This window comes from Eschrichtius robustus, chromosome 1 (assembly GCF_028021215.1).
Source record: "Eschrichtius robustus isolate mEscRob2 chromosome 1, mEscRob2.pri, whole genome shotgun sequence".
In the NCBI taxonomy this organism is placed as follows: domain Eukaryota; kingdom Metazoa; phylum Chordata; class Mammalia; order Artiodactyla; family Eschrichtiidae; genus Eschrichtius; species Eschrichtius robustus.
The window spans coordinates 1,243,402-1,264,472 of NC_090824.1; the positions used below are offsets into that span (position 1 = coordinate 1,243,402).

The window sequence follows — 21,071 nt, forward strand, 5'->3', positions numbered from 1 at the left end:
AGGGAATAATGTCCATGACATACTGCTGAATGAAGGAATCAACCTGCAGAATGGTGTGTATAGTATGAAGCACTTGTGTAAATTGTGGGTGTGTGTGTTTATGTGCTTAGCAAAATGTCTAGAAAAGTTGAAGTCAGACTGTGAAGAGTGGTCACCCCAGTCATGTGGCCGGGTGGGGGTGGGGAGGACAAGAAGGGGACATTGTCTTTTTATTTTATACATATCTATGTGGCTTGACTCTTAAAATGAGCATATATTACTTTGGCAATAAAACAAAAAGGTTTTTTTAGTGCTTGCAACAAAAATGCTGATGTAATTTTAAACCACTTGGCAGTTTCTTTTAGAAGGAGGTTTCCTCACTCTGGGAATAGGACTAAATGTGACTTAGTCTTAAAGGGAACTAGAAAAGGCATTAATTCCATTAATTAATGCATCAGCAGATTCCATCTCGGGAAAGGCTGTCTTAATGAGGTGCCTGGGGCATCCATTATTTATCTTACAAATACCAACTCAGGGCTCTGCTTGTGTCAGGCAGTGTGAAAGATGTCCCTTCTGAGGGTGCTGTGCTGGAGAAGCACAAACAGCTAACAGACCCACTCTGTCCTCTCGGCACCCATCTCTCCGTGGGCGACCCCTGTGCCATTTCCTCGACCCCAGATCCTCCCCTCTCCGGCCCATTTCCCGTATACTTGGTGCACTCCAGGACCCCCGAAAAAGAGTCATTCCAGTCCGGACTGCAAACCTCGCTCCCACCCCTCAATATGGGCATCTTGGATCCGTCCCTGTGAATCCCTCCCTCCTAGCCTCCTTTCCTTAACGCCAATGGGGCAACTGGGGACCTGGGAACCATCCTATGTGAGGCCCACACAGGTAGCTCCTGGTACCAGAGTCGGGTCTCGGTAAGCCGACATAGCAATCTTCCCATTCCCACTCCTGGTTTCCATTCCGCTTCTGCATCGGTGCACCCATTCTCCAGCGTGGCCCACACCCACCCATTGTCCCCTTCGCCCCCTTTCCGCGCCGCGAGCCCGCCGGGAGCTGTCCGTGGTGCTGACCGCAGGCGCGGCCCGCGCTCGGCCGCTGCGCACGCGTCCCGGGCGGGGCGCGCAGGACCCCGGCGGCGCCGCCACTGCGCAGCCTCCCGCGCGGATCCGGCCTGGGTGCGCGCGGCGCCGGGAGACTCCCGCGGCCTCGCCTGCCGGCCTGCGCACCTCGTCCCGCGCCGCCAGCCAGCCCCGCGGCCTCCTCCGGCCGCTCCCTCGGCCCGCCTGGCCCCGCCATGGCGCTCAACAATTTCCTCTTCGCGCAGTGCGCCTGCTACTTCCTGGCCTTTCTGTTCAGCTTCGTGGTGGTGGTGCCGCTGTCCGAGAATGGCCACGACTTCCGCGGCCGCTGCCTGCTCTTCACCGAGGGCATGTGGCTGAGCGCCAACCTGACGGTGCAAGAGCGCGAGCGCTTCACCGTGCAGGAGTGGGGCCCGCCGGCCGCCTGCCGCTTCGCCCTGCTGGCCAGCCTCCTCTCGCTGTTGCTCGCCGCGGCGCACGCCTGGCGCACGCTCTTCTTCCTCTGCAAGGGACACGAGGGGTAAGTGGGGGCCTCGCAGCTGCCCTGCACCAAGAGACGCAGCCCTTACCCCTGGCACGGCCCCCCTCCCGTGCCCGCAGCGCCCCAGGCTCTCCCCTGACAAGCAGGAGCGTGAGTCCCTGCATCTCCCCGCGGTCTCAGAGGCCCGAAGATATCAACCAGCGGCCCTCACCACTTCCAGGGAAACTGCCCTTTGTCTGCACGCAGAACCGAGGGACCGTGGCGTTCTCCGTACCAGGCCAGTGCTTCCCTCTCCAAGTGCGCATCACCATGCACAGCCCGGGGTGCAAATGTTGCATCGTCATCTCGGAGCCGATTTGGGCCTCCCTCTCTGGCCCAGCGGGGCCCACACCCGTCAGCACCGCGGACAGCTCCCAGCCGGGTTTGGGCCTGCTCCCAGCTCCGGGTGGACTGGGAGGGACCAGGCAGGCAGGCAGGGGGCAGACCAGGCTAACAGGGGATCCTCCCCTCGTTCCCATCCTCCTGGGAAGGAAAGCCGGAGGGAAGGCCCTCGAGGCCCACCGCTACCGCACACACCTTGGCTGGGGGATGCGGGAGAGGGAGCGGCAGGTCTGTGAGGTCCCGCTAGCCTCCCTTCCCCTGGCCTCCATTCTCCTCTTCACCTTCTCCTGTCCTGGCTCTATTTTGTGAGAGAGCGGGATGGGGGTCCCTGGGCTGGGGTTCTCAGCCGGTAACACTCCCTGGGCCTCTACCCCTGTGGGACCCTGTGTGGCCCGCCCCACCCACGCCCAGGCTGTGGATCCCTGCGCCCTGGAGCGGCCAGGTCTCCTGCAGAGGTCCCGGGAGGCCACTCCTGCCTGTTGCCTGCCCTCACATCTACGTGGGAAGTCCACGCCTTCTCCCAAACTCTGCCCCCACCCTCACCCCCATCCATCATCTGTTGGCAGTTTTTAGTGGCTTTTCACTTCTTTTGGGGAGGTGGGGCCTTGAGGTTGTGAGTGGGCAGGGACTCCTGAGAGCTCTCAGCTTGGCTTTGGCATGGAGAGAGGGGCTGGAGAGAGGAAGGGGGGGCTGCAGGTTGAAGAGGAAAGGGACAGCTGAGGCTGGGGGGAGAGGGGTGAAATCCCAGTAACCCATGTGTATGAGTTTCCAGGGGCTGCTGTAACAAAGCACCACAAACTGGGGCTTAAGACAATTTATGCTCTTACACTTCTGGAGGCCAGAAGCCCAAAATTAAGGTGTTGTCAAGGTTGGTTTCTTCTGGGGGGTTAATATTTCCAGGCCTCTTCCTAGCTCCTGGCGGCCGCTGCAACCCCTGATGTCCCTTGGCTTAGGCCTTTATCACTCCAATCTCTGTCTCCCTCTCCACATGGCCTCTTCTCTCTCTCTTTCCTTCTTCTTATAAGGATACTCGTCATTGGATTTAGGGCCCACCCTAAATCCAGGATGACCTCATTCTGAGATCTTTAGCTTAATGACACCCACAAAGACCCTATTTCCAAATAAGGTCACATTCACAGGTACTGGGGGCGCAGATGTGGGCATACGTTGTCAGGGGACGCAATTCAACCCAGTGCACTAAAGTTCTGCATTTGGGGTCTGCAGAAGCCATGTGTCAGCCCAGGGCGTCCTCCAGGTGCTGTGTGCGGGGTGGGGGCTCTTCCCAGGGTGAGCCCAGGCCAGTCCCAGGGGGACGCCTGCTCTGCTCCTCCTTCCCTCCACCCGCACGATGGCTGGTGCCCCGAGGAGGCTTTGAGACACCATCTGCACCTGCGGTGCCAAGCCCACGTGGTACCCAGTCAGAGTCTCCAGTGCAGGTTGGGTCTGGAGAAGCATCTCTGATTACGAGACAGGGTCTGAGGTCAGGGTCTGCTGACAGGGCGGTCAGCAGGCGGGGTAGGTCGAGGTCCCTTCAGTCTGGGAAGCTGAGGGCAGTGGGCACAGGCCAGGTGGGGGCCACGGCTTGGTCATCAGCTCACGCCCATGGTTCCAGCTTGTCCCTACAAGACAGGTGACCTCAAGGCATTCAGGGTCTACCTGGCGAGGACACGTAAGCAGCTCTCTAGGTGGGGCCCAGCCCCCCGTGGCTCTGAGTGGTGGGAGGTTTCAGAGGCACCACCAGAGGCTGGGAGCAGAGCAATGGGAGCCCAGGGCCTGCAAGTAAGGAAACCTGGTCACGCAGGACTGCCTGTTTCGCACAAGTTGGGCAGCAAACCTAGGAACCTAGGGACAGCTTCTGTCCTTTGTCATCTCATAGAAGGTGTCCATCAGCTCTGTGAAACCATCCCCATCCCCATTTTAAAGACAGAAAACTGAGGCTTGGGAGTGTACATGCCTCCCTGTGCTCTTTCACTGTGCCCGTCCCCTGAGGACAGAGGGAGCCTGTGCTCCCATGGAGGTGGCCTGGTTGGAGGAACATTTAGGGTCCTCTGTCCCTTTGCATCAGTCCTAGGGGCTCATCTGTCCTACCACCAATGGCCTCGACCGTGGCAGCCAAGGCTGGGCCAGGCTTCTCTTCTCCAGGGACATCTGTTGCAGAATGTCCTTCTCAGCCATCAGGAATTCCGGCCCAAGGCCACGTGGTGTGCCACTGCCCGCTCGCACCCTGTCCACCACACAAGCCAGTTGGCAGTTGGTCAGCTGTGATGACATCTGTCACAAGTGTCATCCTTTCTTCTTGGTTCGGGTTGTAGGAACAGGTCAAAGCTCTTGTGGATGTCCAGGCCATGGCTATGCGTCTGAGGGGACCCTGGGCTGGCTGAACCCGAGGCGCACACGTACCTTGTTCACCTCTGTGTGCTCAGGGCTGAGCATGGGGCATGGTGCCCAGGAGTCACCAAATTAGTGCTTGTTGAGTGAATGACAGAAAGATTCCTGCCCCCTGAGGTTTGCCGCTTCACAGCCACTCACGGGCCCTGATGCCTTTGCAGATTCACAATCTGACCAAGGGGTCAGCGCTCTGGGCTCGCTGTGTCAGCCAGGTCTGGACCTGTGGGAAGGCTGGGTCTGCCTCATCCAGCCATGGGCAGGACGGTCAGCTGAGGGCAGCCAATTCCGGCACGGTTGTTGGTCAAGCTGCATAGACCAGACGAGCAGGTGCTGGGTGGGTAAAGGGACTCGGGACAGCCAGGAGTCCGGGAAGGGCAGGTGGAGAGAGCAGTGTGATGGACCGTGGCTCTCAGGGGTGTTGATGGCCACTGGACATCCGGCCCATGAAGGACACCACTGCCCTCCTTAGACTTGGGTTTTTAGAGGGCCCTGCCTGCTTAGGGTTTAGTGTGCACCCTAATTCTCCTAAGAGTCCAACTTCAGACCGAGACCCAGGGTGGAACCCTACACTTTGATCTGTGTGAGGGGCTCACGGCTGCGTCTCGAGCTTGTGGTCAGACGCGGTGTCCGTGGTGCCACCTCCCTCCTCGTGCAGTGTGTGTCTCTGTGCAGATTGGGGACCCCTGATGGCTTGTGCCCAGGGGTGTGACGGGTAAGGGGTCGGGGCAGCTTTTTGTACAGGGGGTGTCATCCTGGTTGCTGGCTGGGGGAAGGAGTGAGTGGTCAGCGGCACCTGTGGCTCCTGGGGCATTGCTGTTTCAGGCCCCTGGCTGAGCTGAGGGTGAGTCTTGGGCCTGGGGGCCGGGCAGCTTTGCCGGTCCAGGTGGCAGTGGTTTGTGATTGACGGCTGGGGAGCGCTGGGTTAAAACAACCCATCTGCCTGCCCACACGTGTCCCTCAGCCTGCAAATCGCTCCCAGGGCTTCCCAGGATAGCTGTCACCATGGAGACGGCACTTCCAGGCAGGGCACCCTGAGAGGTAGCGGGAGAAAGAGGAAGTTAACCCTGTGAGTGCTGGGCTCCCGTTCCTGACCGCTGCCCCGGCCCGTCCTTGGGAGGAGGGGGTGGGAGTCGTGTTGTGAACTCTGGGGGGGCCGGGGCCAAGTGAGGCTCTCACGCACCCGATTCTTCAAAAATCTGTAAAGCCAGAGCAGATGCCAAGGAAATGACCAGAAACCGATGGGGAGGGTAAGAGGAGGCCGCTGGCTGGCAGGACCCCAGCACGGGCCCTTCCCGTGGGGTCTCGTGGGATGGAGACCCCAAATCTGTGCCCATTTAATAGGGATGTGGCTGGAGTGTCGGTGGTTTCTGGCTCTCAGAGACTGTGCTGTAAATCGCCCTCAGAGGTGGGAAGGGGCAGCTTTCCGACGGGTCGGCTGTGTCTCAGGCCCGCTGTGCCAGGGGTTCCATGAGGGCACTTCCGTCCACACAGGGGGTGAGGAGCCCCCCTGGGCCTCTAGAATTCGGTACAGAATGGGGGGGTTGTGGCCCCTCCCCAACGAGAAGGAACAGGATTTGCCGCCGGCTGGTCGGCCCGCTGGCCTGCCCTCCGCACCCTGGCCATCCCTCCTCCCAGGAGCCCCGCTGGGGACAGGGTTTCTGGGGGGACGGCAGAGGGCTATCAGCAGGTGGACGGCACCTAGGGAACCGCCGTCCCAGTGAGCTGGACTTCTGTGCCAAGAGCGGCCTTCTCCTTTGCTCTGCCTGTGGAAGCTCGTCCCTGGCCTCCCTGGGACCACCGTGTTCTCCTTGGCTGGAGCCAAGTGTCCATCCAAGATGGAGATGCCAGGGGCATAGGCTCTGGGTAACCTCTGCTTTCCTCGGAAAACCAGCTCCTGGGAAGGGGGGCTCCAGTGGGCTGGGCCTTCCCCAACCCCCGAGCCCCACCCAGCCCCATGCTGCCCCATGGGGGGCACAGCTGGCCGTGAGCCCATCTCCAAATCTGGTTCCCAAGGGTGACTCAGCAGCTTCTCCATCCCTGCTTCCCGCACCCCATCTCCTGTGGCAACACAGGCCCCAGCCCGAGGGCTCCAGGTGTGCCCCTGGCTTGAGGGTCAGAGGGCAGTGAGCCCGACCCGGCCTGGATGATGGGCTGAGGTCTGTCCTGGGGGGATGCGAGCTCATGAGTGGCCCCGCAGCTACGTGCCCTTCACCCACATAAGCTCCCTCGGTTCCCACCATAACCCGATGTTACAGAGCAGAAATCGAGGCCCCCAGAGTGCCTTGCAGAGTGAAGGTCACACAGCTGGCAAAGGGCAGACCGGGCTTGACATCACCTCTGCTTGGTGACAGCTTCGGAGGGGGATGGGCTATAACGTACCTCTCTTCATAACTATAGGCCCCTGACCCCTAATTCGAGCTCTCAGGGCCAGATGGATTTTACAGTTCAGAATTGTGTCCATCAGGGTCCCAGGTGGAGACTGATGACTGCCCAAGTGAGGAGAACCTGAGGACTAAGGTGTGGGCCAGGTGTGGACCCTGTCACCACCCCCGGCCGAGGGGCTGGGCAGGGTTACGTGGATGAGGCCGCCCAGAGGGACAACCTTTGGTGGAGGGACACCGCCAGCCTGGGGCTGCCCCCAGGAGGGACCTGGGGATGAACACCCCCCCACCCCCACTGTCACGTCCCCCCTGGGACCCCACTGGCTGGTTGCAGCCAGGAGCCAGGGAGAGGGTGGCCCCCTCCGGTCGGCCCCCGCGGTGGAGGGTGGAGGGGGCGTGACCTGAAGAGCAGCAGAGCCCACGATGGTCCCGTCCGGGCAGGGATTTCGGTGCCACCCTCAGAGGGCGAGACACAGCAGGGCGGGCAGCTTGAGACTCAAGCACAGTGAACACACAGCCTTGACCCTGAGCTGGGCAAGGACCATGGATGCCCGGTGCGTGCAGGCGAGCTTGCGCTGCCCGGACCAGTCTTTGGAGAATTGGGGATGGGGGGCTGTGGCGGGCGTGGAGCTTCCTGAGCACGGCTCTCACCTTCGTCCCCTTGGCCTGGATCCTGGGTGTGGAGGCCCCACATGTATGCGGGAGCGTGAGTGCAAACATGGGGCCAGGCCCGCTGTCCCTGCCCTTGCAGCTGTGATTGTTGGGGTCTCAGGAGCGTCCTCGCCCCTCCTCTGACGCTCTTGTCGGGGTGGCTCAAGCCCCCCCAGCCTTGGTACTCAGCAGGGCGGCCCTGGATGGGGCCTGTCGACAGCAGCGCTGCGGGATCTTTCCCTGGAGATGCGGACGGTCCCGGCTGTGACAAAGCAGCCTGGTCATTCGTGCTGTGAGTTGGGCACTGGTGACCTCGGTTTACCGTCTGCCCGTTTTTCTGAGGCAGCTCCTGGGCCGGGGCTGCGGCATCCATGCTGCGTTGTCCTTGGGGCCCAGCACAGGGGGGGTGGAGGCCCAGAAACGTCCGGCGGATGGATAAACGAAAGAAAGAAACAACAGACGCAGGAGCCGTGCATCCATCGCTGCTTGGCCTCGGCTGATAGTCACCGTGTCCGGTGACAATAACTTTGATGTTTTCTTGGCTGAAACCCCAGCTGACACCTTGTTTAGTGAATGTTCCCCGTGAAGCCAGATTTGATCAATCATTTCCCCCAGATTCAATGTACCGCAAGCACTGATGTTCACATCAAACCTGCAGCAGGTTAGATGTAGGTCTAGGCTGCGGCCCCACGTGAGGGCGTTCCCTCTGCCCACGCCACCCCTGCCATGGGACAGCCCTGTGCCCCCTGCCCCCTGCGGCATCAGCTCGGCTGCCTGCTCTCCTGCAGGACTCTGAATCTCCAGGGGTTGGTTTGGAGATGGTGGGACGGTGGATGCTTGCGGGCCGGCAGGAGAGTCTGGTGGGTGGGGGTTCCCACACGTCCCTCCCCCCACCTGCCGTGCCATTGGAGGGCAAACATCGACGCCCTCTGAAAGCACCCCAGTGGGGGCTGTGCTCCCATGGACCCTGGAGAGGCCCTGGCCCCGTGGGGCAGTGCAGCCTGGCCCTGAGCGAGCTCTGCCCTCTCGGCCCTGCCTCCTGGGTCCCCCAGGTGCCCGCTCTGGTCACCCCATGGCCTTTCAGGTTTCAGTGGAGAAATCAGAGCAGGGTCACAGACCCCATGCAGGTGCAGGCCAGCCGCACTGATGACTGTGTGGGTAAATGGGCTTGGTGGGTGCCCGCGAGGTTGATCCACCTTGAAAGGCTGTCTGGCCTTTTCAGCATGGGTGCTGGTTCTGACACTTCGGAACCAGGCGGCCTTGGGTTTGAATGGTGGCCGTGACTCCGCTATAAGATGGTCCCCACTCCCGGGCTTTGGGGGGACGGGCTGGGCAGCTCTGGCCGGCGCGTGGGCCTGTGGGGTGAGGAACGCTGCCGGAGGGGAAGCGACCTCTGGTGACCCCACTTGGCCCTACCCCGTCTTCTGGGGCCCAGGCCCCAGCTGGGACCCCGAGGGCGGGGGGCTGCCTTCCCGCTGCCGCCTGGCCCTGCAGCGGTGCTGTGGAGACCGGGGGTGGCGCAGTGACCCCCCCTCCTGCCCTCGCTGCAGCTCCTTCCTCTACGCCTTCCTGAACCTGCTGGTCAGCGCCTTCCTGGTCTTCCTGGTCTTCATCGCCAGCACCATCGTGAGCGTGGGCTTCACCATGTGGTGTGACGCTGTCACTGAGAAGGGCACCGTGCCCCACAGGTGCGCCCTGGGCCCCGCCCGCCGCTCCTGGGATGACGTCTTCCTGCACGAACCCCGCCCTGAGCCCGCAGCTTTGCTCATCCCACCCATTCCCCCGCCTGTGCACACCTGGCCGCCCCTGCCCTGGGGCCCGTACCCCCTTCCCAGTTCAGGGAGCCCACAGCGGCTTCACGCAAGAGCAGGGGCCCCACAAACCCTGGGGGTGGATCGGGGTATGGGGGGGATGGAGGCCCAGGAGGTCGGAGGTTCCGGCTTGCCCGTCATTGCTGGCACGTGGTTGGGTGACGGGGCCCCACAGGGTGGGCTCCAGGTCCCGGAAGGCCCCGGAGAGCCAGCCCTCTGCTGCCGTTGGGGGCAGAGGCCTGGGCCCAGGTGTGGTAATAAGGAGGGTGTGGAATATGAGGGTGGGGGGGGGGACGGTGAGGGACGGGAGTGGAAGTTTCTGGTCGGAGGGCGTCGGGGACGGAGGCCTTCGGGGCTGGGACGGAGGCTCTGGGCCCTGAGGCAGGGGCCATCTCTGGCTTGGGGGCGGCCCAAGGTGGAGCATGGTGACTGCCTGACCCCCGGCAAAGGGCTGCCCGCTGCCCAGCCCTAAGGGGCATCGTGCAGTGCCCCAGGCCATTCCCCTGGAAAGGCAGGGACCCTTGGGTTACCTCTTCCAGAGACTCCAGATTCTTTCTTTAAGAAAAATCAGATCTGGAACCTTAAAGTATAGAATGGACAGAAGATCCGAAGTGGGCGGGGGCAGGGGGCATCTACCAGCTTATCCTGCACCTTCACCTCGGGGGTCCCCGGGGTGCCTCTGCAGCAGCTTGGGGCACACAACAGAGGGAAGTTCAAGCACCCTGGGTGGGTGGCTCTTTTGGGGTCCACACCAGGGCAGCCCATCTGTGGGCTGGGGTCTTGCCCATGCTGAGCTGCGCCCTGCCTGATGGGCCCCCGGCCACCTGCTTCCTCACCGGCCCGCCCACCCAGAGCCCTCGGAGCATGGGCAGGCCCCTGGGTGTGGCCTTGGGCTTCTCTAGAGAGAGTTTCTTTACCCTCACAAACTCCATTTCCAGCCCTCCAGCCCCATCCTCCAGCCCCTTGCAGGGTCCAGCCCCTTGCAGGGCGCGCCGGGGCCTCTGGGCCTCCCTCTGCCAGGCACCTCGCTCCCGTTAACGTGTGCTGACACCTCGGATGCTACGGGCCCCTGAGCCCAGGCCGCATTCACCCCAGGCTTCTGAGGCTGGCCTGGCCCAGCCTGTCTACTCATTCACCCCAGGCTTCTGAGGCTGGCCTGGCCCAGCCTGTCTACAGACGAGGAGCTTGTGGGGGTCACTAGCACTTTGTAGTTTGCCCTGCTAGTTCCCGCTGGTTACATTGGCCTGTGCTGCCAGCCCCAGGAGGTGAAGGGTGAGCGGGTCAGGTGGCTGGGGCTGCCCCCGTGGATGCCCGTGGCCCTTCAGCCGGGCTACTGTGTAGCTCAGTCCGGGGACCAAGGGGCTAGAAGCAGCAGCCCAGCAGCCCTGCAGCCCTGCTTCTGAGGCCCCTGGCTCTGCGGGGGCCAAGGCTGGGGTCTCCAGGAGAGTGACGGGCAGCGCTGTGGCCCCCACTGTCCAGCGCCAGATGGGGGCCGGGTCTGCAGGTTCCCTGCCCCACACGTGAGGCCCCACCCCGCCTGTCTGCCCCACCTTGGGGACAGCCGCTCGCCGTTTGGGGGTGATGCCCTGCTGCCCCCCGTGCTTGGTCCCCCAGCGGTCCCCATCCACCCTGCGTCTTGCCGTTGTAGCTGCGAGGAGCTCCAGGACGTCGACTTGGAACTGAACGCGGACAACTCTGCCTTCTACGATCAGCTCGCGGTCGCCCAGGTGGGTGGCGCTGCCCAGGCGGACGGCAGGCGTCCATTGCTGGGCAGGGGGCGATCGCCCAAGTGGGTGGCGCTGCCCAGGCGGACGGCAGGCGTGCATTGCTGGGCAGGGGGCCGTTCACTGCTGAACATTCACTGAGTGCACAGCGAACCCATCCCCTCACCCCACCCGGGGCAGGAAGCACACTCGCAGCTAAGGACGGTGCCAGGCAGAGGAGATGGAGTTGAGTGAGCCCTGTGCTGGGGGAGCAGTCGGGAAGGCTTCCCAGCGGACGGCTGGATCTTGGAGACTGAGAGGATGCCTGCAGGGGGTGCGGAGGGGTGGGCTGTGGGGCGTCCGAGGAGGAGGGAACAGCGTGAGCTAACTGCAGAGGCGGGGAGGCCTGGGGAGTGAGGGCGTGGCTCTGTGCCCGGTGGTGCTGGGAAGGAAGCCAGGCGTCATCCTGGGTCTGCAGTGCCGGGGCCGGGAGTCTGGATTCTGGTCCTGGCACCAAGTGGGCCCTCAGAGAGACGCCTGAGGGCTCACAGTTTGAGTCCCCAGAGAGGGATGCCGAGGCAGTGTCTGAGGAAGGGTGTCGCAGGAGGGGATCCGCCCCTGCATTTGGAGGAGCCCCCCAGCCACTGTTGGGGAGACCCTTCTCCTCCAGCCCTGCCCTTGTATCAGCTTCGTCCCCTGCCCGCCAGGAGACCACGGGGCAACTCCGGGGACCCTGTCTGCTGGAACGCAGGCATGTCGGGACATGTGGTCAGAGAGGGCCTGTCCCTCAAAATCTGCATCTGACCCTGACGATGACCCTGATGGCAGGGATGACGGGGCCCCCCGGGCAGGGGGCGGATCCTTTCAACACAGGGCAGGGCTCACCAGCCTTCAGGTCCACCTCTGGACCCGCATTGGCCAGTGGCTGGTCTGAGGACTCTTTCTATGGCGAGGAGCCCTGTAGGGGGTGCTGGACGTCGTGTGGGTCCCGCTGAGACGAGCGGAGCCTGCCGGAGACACCGTCACGCAAATTTAGTGGGAAACGCTCCAGCCTGAGTTTATGGAATTTATGCCGATCAGATCAAGGAAGGTACAGGCTAAGTCTGACGACAAACACCCTCAACTGAGTCAGTTTAATTGCAGCTCGAGGCTGGTTCTGATTAAACTGTTTCCCCTTCAACTGTTTGGAAACGGCAGATAAAGGTCAATTCGTTCCGGCGATTGGAGGGGGCTCCGTTACGGACGAAACGAGCTCCGTTGGAGCCCAGCGGCCCCAGCTCCTCCCGGGCCCTGCCTGGGCGCGAGGGTGGGCAGAGTTCCCAAAGCGTTTGCACAGCTTGGGGGCCGGGAGGGCCGCCAGATGCCGGGGGTGACGTCCCTGTCCTGTCCTGTCCCCGCAGCACCTCGTTCCTTCCCCAGCGGGTCCGTCCTTTTCCCGGGGGGCGGGTGGTGGCCACTGGGTCTGGCTGGCCCCCTCACCCCGCCCTCTGCCCCCACAGTTCGGCCTCTGGGCCTCGTGGCTGGCCTGGCTGGCCATCACCATCCTGGCCTTCCTGAAAGTCTACCACAACTACCGCCAGGAGGACCTGCTGGACAAACTGGTCCACGAGAAGGAGCTGCTGCTGGCCAGGCCGGCCCCCCACGCCGCCTTCCAGGGCGAGAAGAGCGCCGTCATCTAGGCCTGGCCCCGGACGCCCCGTCCAGGGCACATGGCCTGCCCTGGGGCCGCGGCCGGGGCTCTGCCCGGCCCCCCGCGACTTGCATGCCTCCCCTCGGCACTGCGTGTACTGAGCGACCCCCTCACCAGGCGCCCCGTTCCCAGCCTGAGCGGCGTGGCAGCCGACGGGTGGGAGGGCCTCCCCCAGGTGCCACGTGGGGGCAACGGGCCTGTCCCCGTGTCAGCCTGGAGGGACGCCCTCCGGCCAGCGGGCTGGCTGTGGTCCCCCTGCTCCCCGGGCCTCGGCTGGATGCCACCTGCGTGATTTCCTGCAAGGTTCCGTGGCAGCAGCCCGAGTCCCCAGCGTGACCCCACCGGCCCGCAATGGTCACACTTGTCACTTGCTCCTGAGCCGCGTGTGGACAAGAATCCCACCACCTGCGAGAAAGAGCCGAGTGTGGGACGGAGCTGCCCTCTGGCCCCGGGTGGTCCCCACCCAGGGCTGAGTCCCCTCTGCTGCGGCTCCAGAGCCCCTGGGGCCAGACTAGTCTCAGCGCTAGAAGCACAGGCACGGGGGGCTGGACCTGGGGTCAGGTGGTGGCTTCGCGGGCGTCCTGGGGACTTGCCCGGGGAGGCCCCGGGGGCCCCCGTGCGGGCTGGGCCTGTGCTTGGGGGGCGGAGACATGGACTCCAGATGTGGAGGTGCCATTTCGCAGGGGAGCGGGGGCCAGGTGCCACTGCGGGTGTCTGTGTGCATGTGAGGCACGTGAGGGTGTGCGTGTGTGTGTGATGTGGGTGCACATGTGGTCAGAGTGTGTGCATGTGTGTGAGTGTGCACGTGGGCCTGCATGGCGAGGTGTGAGCGTGTGTGAATGTGGGTGTGAGTGTGCAGGTGAGCGTGCCCATGCACAGGGGTGTGGGAGCGTGCAGGTGTGGGTGGAGACCAGAGCGGGCAGCAGTCTGCAACCCCGTCCCCGGGTGCCCCCAGGGCCCCTTGCACCCCAGAGGAGGGGGCTGCCTTCCCAACTCAGGAGGCCCCGAGGGCATGGTCCTGCCCCCTCGGCAGCAGGTGGTGGAGCTGGGAGGGGAACTGGGACCCTGGAGCTCTGCAACAAGCCACCAGGGGCTGCTTGGCTGTGGACGCCCCTCCTCTCGGGGCTCCCCGGCTTCCGCACCCTGTCCTCCGTGTCCTGTCCGGGATTGGGGTGCCCAAGGTGTAAGCATGCCCCGCCCCTCCCCTGAGCTTAGTAAATAGTTTCCTGGTCTGGCCTGCGTGCTAGTTTGCCCCCCACCCTCCAGGGGAAGGTGAGCCCCCAGCTCCCCATGTCCATGGCTCTCGCCACCGGTGGATGGTTCAGTCTCCCAAAAAGCGGGGGAACAGGGCGTCCAGAGGCCACGGATCTGGGCCTGGGTCAAGGTGCCAGGCGTGGCGGGCAGCCCGGGCCTGGGAAGCGAGGCTGCAGGTCACTTGTCATGACGCTGCTCAGCTGGCACCTTTCGGGAGTGGGGGCTTGGCACCAGGGTGACTGAGGTTCCTGGCATCTCAGATGCTCTGGCCCCGGGCCTGGCTGAGAGTTTTGGGAAGAGCAACAGGGTCCTTGGGGAGGTGTTTTGACAGAACCTGAGGCCCCCGAGGGGATGCGCCCGCCCTAGTCCGCCGGCCGTGGGGACCCCGTCCGGCCCCGGGGAGCTCCTGGTCTCCAGCAGAAGGTCGGGTGGCTCTGCCTTGTCCCCCGTCAGGTAGCAGCCGTCTGGGCCCTGGAGGGAGGAGCAGGGCCAGGATGTGGGCTTCCGGAGCCCGAGGGTCTGCTGCAGATTTGACGCCTGTGGATGGCCTGGAGCTGATCTGAGCAGCCCCTTGGTCAGGCGAGCAGAGACCTGCGTGCGCTTACAGGGCCACCTGCAGAGCGGGACTGCCGCTGACACACTGGCTGGCTGCACCGGCACCCCCAGACATCCCCGCCCCGGGGGCTTCTGGGAGAGGCACAGCTGGCCCCGGGGAGGGGGTACTGGGACAGGAGCCGCGCGCCCTTGCAGTGGGCAGGGGACGGGACCCTCCGGGGCCGGACAGGAGGGGTGGCCGTGCCTCTGAGGCTCCTGAGGTGGGTGCACCCGATCGCTTCCATGATGCCTTGCTTCTCCCCGCTGCTGTTTGATAATGGACATCCTGTATTACTTCTACTTCTGGCTTAACTGAAAGTAAAGATTCTTAAACTTAAATGTATCCATCTATTTCTCAAGTCAAAATAGAAACAAAAATACCTGAGCCTCTAAAGTGGGCAAGGAGGGATCTCTTTGCCCGTCTTTGCTCCATCTCCAGTTTGCCTTGTTTCCATTGTTGTATCGGCTTTCGATTGAAGACTTAAAGCACTGCACTCCGTGTTTGCTCCTGGAGTTCCCGGAACTTACTAGCAACTGGGAGTTGGTCCCCCTCCCCCACGGCGGCTGTACCCTCACATCCGCACATTTTCTCATGGGTTCCCTTCTCACTGCTTCCCGTCGAGACTTCACGGGTGTGAGGATGGATTTCAAATTTTGGAATTTTTGGGGTTGTCGGGTGCACCTTGAGCAACATTTTCCCGAAGACTATGGGCGTCACGGTCTCTCGGACCCTCCAGGGCTGAACGTGTCTTTGCAATGAGCGAACAGCCCTTAGCTGAGCGCAGCGGGGCCGCGAGGAGGGGAGTGCCACAGCCCGGCCCCTCTGGGCGGCTCCCCCCGCCCCCCAGTACCTGCCCCAGGGCTCTGGCGCTGGGCTTAGCCTGCTTGTCTTCTTCAGGGGGCAGGGTGAGACGAGGCTGGGGAGGGTGGGCTGGTGTGTGTGGGGTGTGTGATGCTGGAGGGTCCCCGAGGGCCAGGGCCTGGAGCCCCGCCGTGGACCCCACTAGGACACTGCTCCTGGAGGTGGGCCCCTCTCGGCTGGGCTCCCCACTCGGGGCTCCCCGAGTCCTGAAGCCCGAAGGGACCCCGGAGGCTGCCGCCCCGGCCCCTGAGGCCAGAGGGGACGGCTTGCCCACTTCTGCCTCAGCCGCTGGAGTGACTCCCACCGCAAATCGGTCCCCATTTCCCTCCTTTGGGTAAAAGTCCCCAGACTGAAAGAGGTGCAGTGTGTTTTAATAGAGAATCAGTGTCTCCCCACGTAAGCCGTGGGGACAGATGCTTAGAGAAGGCCCGCGGGAAGGGCAGCACAGCACCGGCGGCTGCGTAGACGCTCGTCTGAAGGCTATGGGGGTGCAGCTTCTCCCCTAGTGGTGCCTCCCGGTGTCTGACCCCGGGCCTCCCTGCTTTGTTCAGGGCCCCGCTCCGTGCAGCGTCTGAGGGGACCCTGGGATCCGTCATCACGTGGCCTCCTTGGCCTGGCAACGGGGACGAAGGCTCAGCGTCTACAAAGTCACGGGACTCCCAGGCCACGCGGCGCCAGCTGGGACCCGGGCGCAGACGGCTGTGTCCTGAGGGTGGTGGGGTCCTCTCGGCCCCCCGATGTCCTCTCTGCGCCGGCCACACCCCCAGGCCGATGGCTAGGGAGGAGCCGGGGCAAGAGGGGATCCCCAGGCCTTGGGCCCAGTGCAGGCGTCAGACAAGCTGGGGGCTCCGGGGCGCTGCCCTGCACGTGACTGCAGGAGGGAGTACCCCCCGCCCCGCAGCCCGAGCCTCTCCCAGAGGGGTTTCGGGGTCTGGGCTGCAGTCCCCAAGCAGCAAAAGTCCAGTTTTACCTCCTCCTAGGACTCCCACAGACATAGGGAGGGTGTCCCCGTCCTCAAGGGGCTAATCACGGCCACATCCGGGCCAGGCCCAAGGTCACCAAGACTTCCCGCTGGGGCGAGGGAGGGGCCCAAGGGGTAGCCTGGGGGCTGGAACCTGTGGGTCCCTGAGTTTCAGTGGTGGAATTCTTGTTCTCCTAAAACCTCACAGGGCACCCCAACGTGTGAAATAGGAGGGGCTGCCTGCTTGGAGCTGGGGGGCCGCCTGCCGCATCCGAGGCCGCAGCACCCCACGTCTGATCTCAAGCCGTGGGCCCCCCTTTCCCAGTCACCCTGCCTGCAGCAGCCCCGCTGAGTCCAGGGCTCAGGGCTGTCTGGAAGCCCCCAGCCCCGACCTGGGGCTCTCCCTCTGCAGTGTTGACCCCTGGGCCCAGGGGAGGTGAGTGTCGGCCGTCAGAGCTGCAGGAGGTGGCGCCAGCAGGCCAGGGCCGCGAGCCGCAGGCGCAGGAGGAGGACCAGGAGCCGGGCCCGGAGCTCCTCCAGGGCCAGTGCCACGGGCTCGGCCCGGCTGCAGCACAGCCCCAGCGCCAGCAGCAGCAGGACGCACGCCGTGAGCCGCAGGATCAGGGCGCCGTCGCGGGGCCTGCGCCGGCCGGGCGCTGGGGCCGAGGGGGGGACTGGTGAGCCCGGCCCGCGGGCCTGAGCCCCGGCCCCAGTGAGGACCCTTGGGCGCCCGCCTCCCTGCAGGGCTGGTGGGGAGGCTGCGGTGGGCGGGCACGGCTCACCCGGAGGCTGGCACCTCGGTGCTGCCCGTCGGGTGGGCCCCTGTGGCGAGGGTCTCCCCGGCCCTATCTGGGCCTGCGATCTCCTTGCAACAGGGCCTCCCGTAGGCCCTGCCCTCGCACCCTCCCTGGGGAAGGAGTGAGGGGGACAGAAGGTACCCCAGGGGTGCTGCCGCCGACCCGTGACTGTCAGGGACCCCATGGCCCTGCCGGGGTGGGGAGCCCGGCTGGAGCAGTGGGGGGTCTGTTGGTGGCCTGGAGCTGGGGCTGTGCTGGGCAAGCATGTGGGCTGGGGCTTTGAGGGATGAGGGCTGAGGGCTCAGAACTTACCCCTGGCCGTGGCGGAGGGCTCCCTGCAGGCGATGTCTGGGGAGGAGAGTGAGAGTGGGTTCGGGCGGAGCGGGGGGGCACCCCGCTCGGAAGGCACACTGCCTCTGCCAGCCAGGAGCCCCCGGGACCCCTCATCTCACCCGCCCACCCTAAGGACCCCGAGACGGGCTGGGTCAGCTAGAGCTACCCCTCTTTACAGATGGAGACTCAGGCCCCCGCAGGTCCTGACCCGGCCGGCTGTCCATACCCCCTGGCCGGCCAGGCTGCCCGGCACCACCCAGGGTTCTGCCCCAGCCTCACTGATTCAGATTCTAGCTTCCAGATGCTGGCGCTGCTCTCAGAGCCTTCCGGGGGCCCTGCGGGAGTGTGGGGTGTGGAGCCCCTGCGGCAGCCTAGGAGGAGGAGACTGCAGGGGTCCTGGGGGGGCAGCAGGGGCTGGCACTTTGGAGAGGCAGGCAGGACTCCCCCCCCCCCACCTCCTGTCCATTCCGCTTAGCTCACTGGGGGACCCCAGACCAGCCCCGGACTGTCTGGGCCCTGACTCCCCACCTGAGAGTGTCTGCTTCTGGGGCTGCTGGGAAGCTCCGGAGGCGGGTGCTGAGCTGTGCTCTGGGGGTTGGGGGCCGGACCGGGGAGGGCGGGGCGGGGCGGGTGAGGACCCCTGTGGGAGGCCTGGACCCGCCGTTTACGATGGGCCTTCAAGGGAGACACTGACACATGTCGGGGGAGTGAGTTTTACCCACAACTCGGCGGGACTCAGGGAGCACCTCCCTTGGGGGGGTCTGTGGAAGCAGAATCTAAGATGCTCCCACGATCCCCCCAGGTCCTCACCTTTGTGTGGTCCCCTCTGCTTAGTGTGGGGGGCTTGTGACTTGCTTCTACCAACAGAACATGGCAAAGGGGCAGGGGTTCTGCAGCTGTGATGGAAATCCCCACAGTGGACCGAGTCAATCAAAGGGAGATTGTCTTGGGTGGGCCTGACCTAATCAGGCGAGCTCTTTATAAAAGAGGGTCTGGAGGTCAGAGAGAGACTCTGCTGCTGGCCTTGAAGGTACAGCTGCAAGGACACGAATTCTGCAAATAACCCTGTGAGTTTGGAATAGGGTCCCGAGCCTCAGGTGAGGCCCAGCCTTGGCTGACACCCTGATGCCTGCCTTGTGCCACCCTGAGCAGAGGACCAGCTTTGCTGCGCCCAGAACCCTGACCCACGGGACCACTGAGATAATCAGCGTGGGTTGCTTGAAGCTGCTATGTTTGTGGTGATTTGATACGAGGCATAGCTAGCTGATACAAGGGCAGTGTCCCACGGGAAGGGCTGGAGAAGGAGTGAGGTAGACTGGGGTGGAGAGGGCAGGGGGTGGGGAGAATTTGGGAGGTGGGCAGTGAAGGCTGAGGGGCAGTGGGAAACTTCAGAGCGTTGGAAGGAAGAGCGGGTGGGCTCTGGGAACACCTACCCACTGGCCTTCCTTCAGGAAGACACTAATGACTTGGGCAGCTCTGGTTATATTTTTCCTGCCGGTTGCTGTTTCCTTGACCATCACTCTGTTCAGACCGAGCCCACGGGCCTGGGTTTTATTGGGGTTACACCTGTGAGCACAGGGCAGTGACTGTGGTCCCTGCGGACAGCCCTCTGTGAGATGCTGGGTGATGTCCCCCCACCCCGCCTGGCCCGCTCGCCTCTTACAGTGGACGGCCACCTCCAGGGGCTCGCGGAACCGCACGCGCCTCGTGGTCCTCCGTGGCTCGGCCCCATGGCTGCGGCGCTCCTGCGGGCTTCGTCTCAGGATAGAGGGGGGGCCCTTCCTGTCGCCCTCCTGGGAGGTGGGAAGCAGAGGGAGGCAGGCAGGAGTGAGCCCCTCCCGCCCGGCCCCCCGAGGCTGGAGACAGGCAGCCCCTGTGGCGTCCCTGCCGTCTCCTCTGGGTTTATGCAGCAGGGACCAGACAGGGGCTTGGAGACCCTCTGCAGACGTGCCCCGGCCCCAGCCTGGCCGTCTGACCCCCTAGGCCTGCTGCCAAGTGGTGAGGGCTGGGACAAAGCCACTGGGACTGGTCATGACTGGATGGCCGTGTTAGCGGGGACGGGTGCGGTCCGTGATCACGCAGGCCTGTGTCTCCCGCTCAGGCTCTGCCCCCACCCATCCCGACGGGGTCCGGCATCACTTCTCCATGTCAGTAACGGTGACGGCAGTCGCGGCTGGCATCCCCCGAGGACTGACTGCCTTCACGTCTGAGCTGTACACACGGAACCTCCCTGCGCCCCGGGGGGCTCTGCCTGGTGGCCTCCTCTGTCCAGGGGAGGCCCTGCCTGAGCTCAGCGCCCTGTGACTGCCCAGCAGCGCCACCCGGAGCCCGCCGTGGGACAGCTCTCGCCACACACTGGGCCTCGGTCACTTACCTGTGGACGAGGGGAGGGATCTGAGCAGGAGGCCACTGGCCCAGGGTGGGGGGCAGAGCCTGGACACAGCCCACCCAGGGGCCGCCCTCCCACCCACTGTGTGTTTGAAAGGTGGAGCCAGGAGTCAGCAGCCCTCTCCGACCTCAGTGTTCCCATCTATCAAATGGTGACAGCAGGCTGTTCTGCGTGGACACCCTGTGATCCGGGGCGTTTGTGAGATGGCTCCCTGCTGGGGGGCCACCGGCTGTGTGAGCCCGCTGCTGGCCTTCCGGGCTGAGGCGGTCCTGCTGGGGCGGGAGACGCACCCGGTCCCGGGGTTTGGCCCAGCTCATGGCTGTCCCGTTCCCTCGGCTGGGACACCTATGCTTGTGGCCTGCCCTGGCCAGCAACGAGCTCAGAGGCTAGCTCAGGACTCAGGGCCTGAAGTCGGGGCCCCACCTGCTCCTTGGGGAGACCCCCTTACACTCCTTCCCTCTCCTGCTGCTGCCGACTCTCCCTTGTCCTGGACCCAGGCCTGACCTGGCTGCATCCTGTCACCTCGCTGTCCTGCTCTCTCCACCCTCCCCCACTCCGACACCCTCCTCCCTGTGCCGCCAGGAGAAGCACCAGACTTGCTGCTGCCCTGCTCCCACGCCCTCCATGGCTCCCACCTCCTCTGCCTCTGCCGGCCCTTCCCAGCCCCTGGGACTCTGCTCTGACCCATCCTCCAGGCCCCTTGTATGCTCTACCCCCACCTTCAGCCCTGGTCAGATGCTGTGCACTCGTGGTCATCCTGTGCCCCAGCCTGGGGGCCTCTAACCCTCTCTGCCAGGCCCCAACCCAGCGATTTCCCTCCCGGGGATCCTGGGGCTGAGGCCAGCTCGGGGAAAGGGCAGGGAACACATTTCCCTCTGCTTCTCCGCCTCCCTGCCTCCAGCTGAGGCCCCCCCGCCCGACCAGCGCCCACCCAGGGCCCTGCCGCACCCTCCCCGCCCTGAGCGTGGGTGAGCCTGGAGCTGCGTCCTCATTCTTTCTGGTCTGGTGCCGCGTCTCTGGCAGGGAGTCGGGGCTCAGGGCGTGTGCTGCCGTCTTCATTTACTGGAACATGGTCCTAAGATAAGCAAAGACATTATTTATTGCACACGGAACACTCCCCATAGGAATAAAATAAAAGGAGGAGAGGTTCTTCCCAGGAAGCTGGGCTGGCTTCCCTCTTCCCATCAGCCTGGCCCACAGGCAGACGCTGCTTTCCTTTGAGGTGCTCCGGGTGCAGAGGAATCCTGCCTGCTCAAAACCGAGATCGTCAGCAGCTTCCCCTGCTGCCAATCTTCCTAATTATCAGCTTTAATGGCTGCGTAGTATTCCAC

At 64.0% G+C, this 21,071-nt stretch overlaps 2 protein-coding genes across 2 annotated transcripts; one reads left to right on the forward strand and one right to left on the reverse strand.

Annotated features, from left to right (window-relative positions):
* The first annotated feature begins 1,279 nt into the window (after positions 1-1,279).
* TMEM179 (transmembrane protein 179) lies at positions 1,280-12,539 on the forward strand. Its single transcript, XM_068546795.1, has 4 exons — positions 1,280-1,584; positions 8,897-9,034; positions 10,806-10,884; positions 12,360-12,539. The coding sequence occupies exons 1-4, from the start codon at positions 1,280-1,282 to the stop codon at positions 12,537-12,539; spliced, it is 702 nt and encodes a 233-aa protein (XP_068402896.1).
* A 4,132-nt stretch (positions 12,540-16,671) lies between these two features.
* On the reverse strand, positions 16,672-20,799 carry C1H14orf180 (chromosome 1 C14orf180 homolog). The gene is made up of 4 exons (XM_068546930.1): positions 20,689-20,799; positions 19,015-19,144; positions 17,331-17,366; positions 16,672-16,877 (listed from the first exon to the last, which is right to left on the reverse strand). Exons 1-4 carry the CDS (start codon positions 20,797-20,799, stop codon positions 16,672-16,674), a joined length of 483 nt encoding a protein of 160 aa, XP_068403031.1.
* Between the last annotated feature and the right edge of the window lie 272 nt (positions 20,800-21,071).

Excerpts from the sequence above, each read along its gene's own strand:
- TMEM179 (XM_068546795.1), top strand. The coding sequence starts at position 1,280 with ATGGCGCTCAACAATTTCCTCTTCGCGCAGTGCGCCTGCTACTTCCTG. Across the intron at positions 1,585-8,896 it reads CTCTGCAAGGGACACGAGGG|CTCCTTCCTCTACGCCTTCC; the intron begins GTAAGTGGGGGC and ends CCCTCGCTGCAG. Across the intron at positions 10,885-12,359 it reads ATCAGCTCGCGGTCGCCCAG|TTCGGCCTCTGGGCCTCGTG; the intron begins GTGGGTGGCGCT and ends CTGCCCCCACAG.
- C1H14orf180 (XM_068546930.1), bottom strand. The coding sequence starts at position 20,799 with ATGAAGACGGCAGCACACGCCCTGAGCCCCGACTCCCTGCCAGAGACG. Across the intron at positions 19,145-20,688 it reads CCACGCTCAGGGCGGGGAGG|GAGGGCGACAGGAAGGGCCC; the intron begins GTGCGGCAGGGC and ends CCCACCTCCCAG. Across the intron at positions 16,878-17,330 it reads GCCCTCCGCCACGGCCAGGG|CGCCCGGCCGGCGCAGGCCC; the intron begins GTAAGTTCTGAG and ends CCTCGGCCCCAG.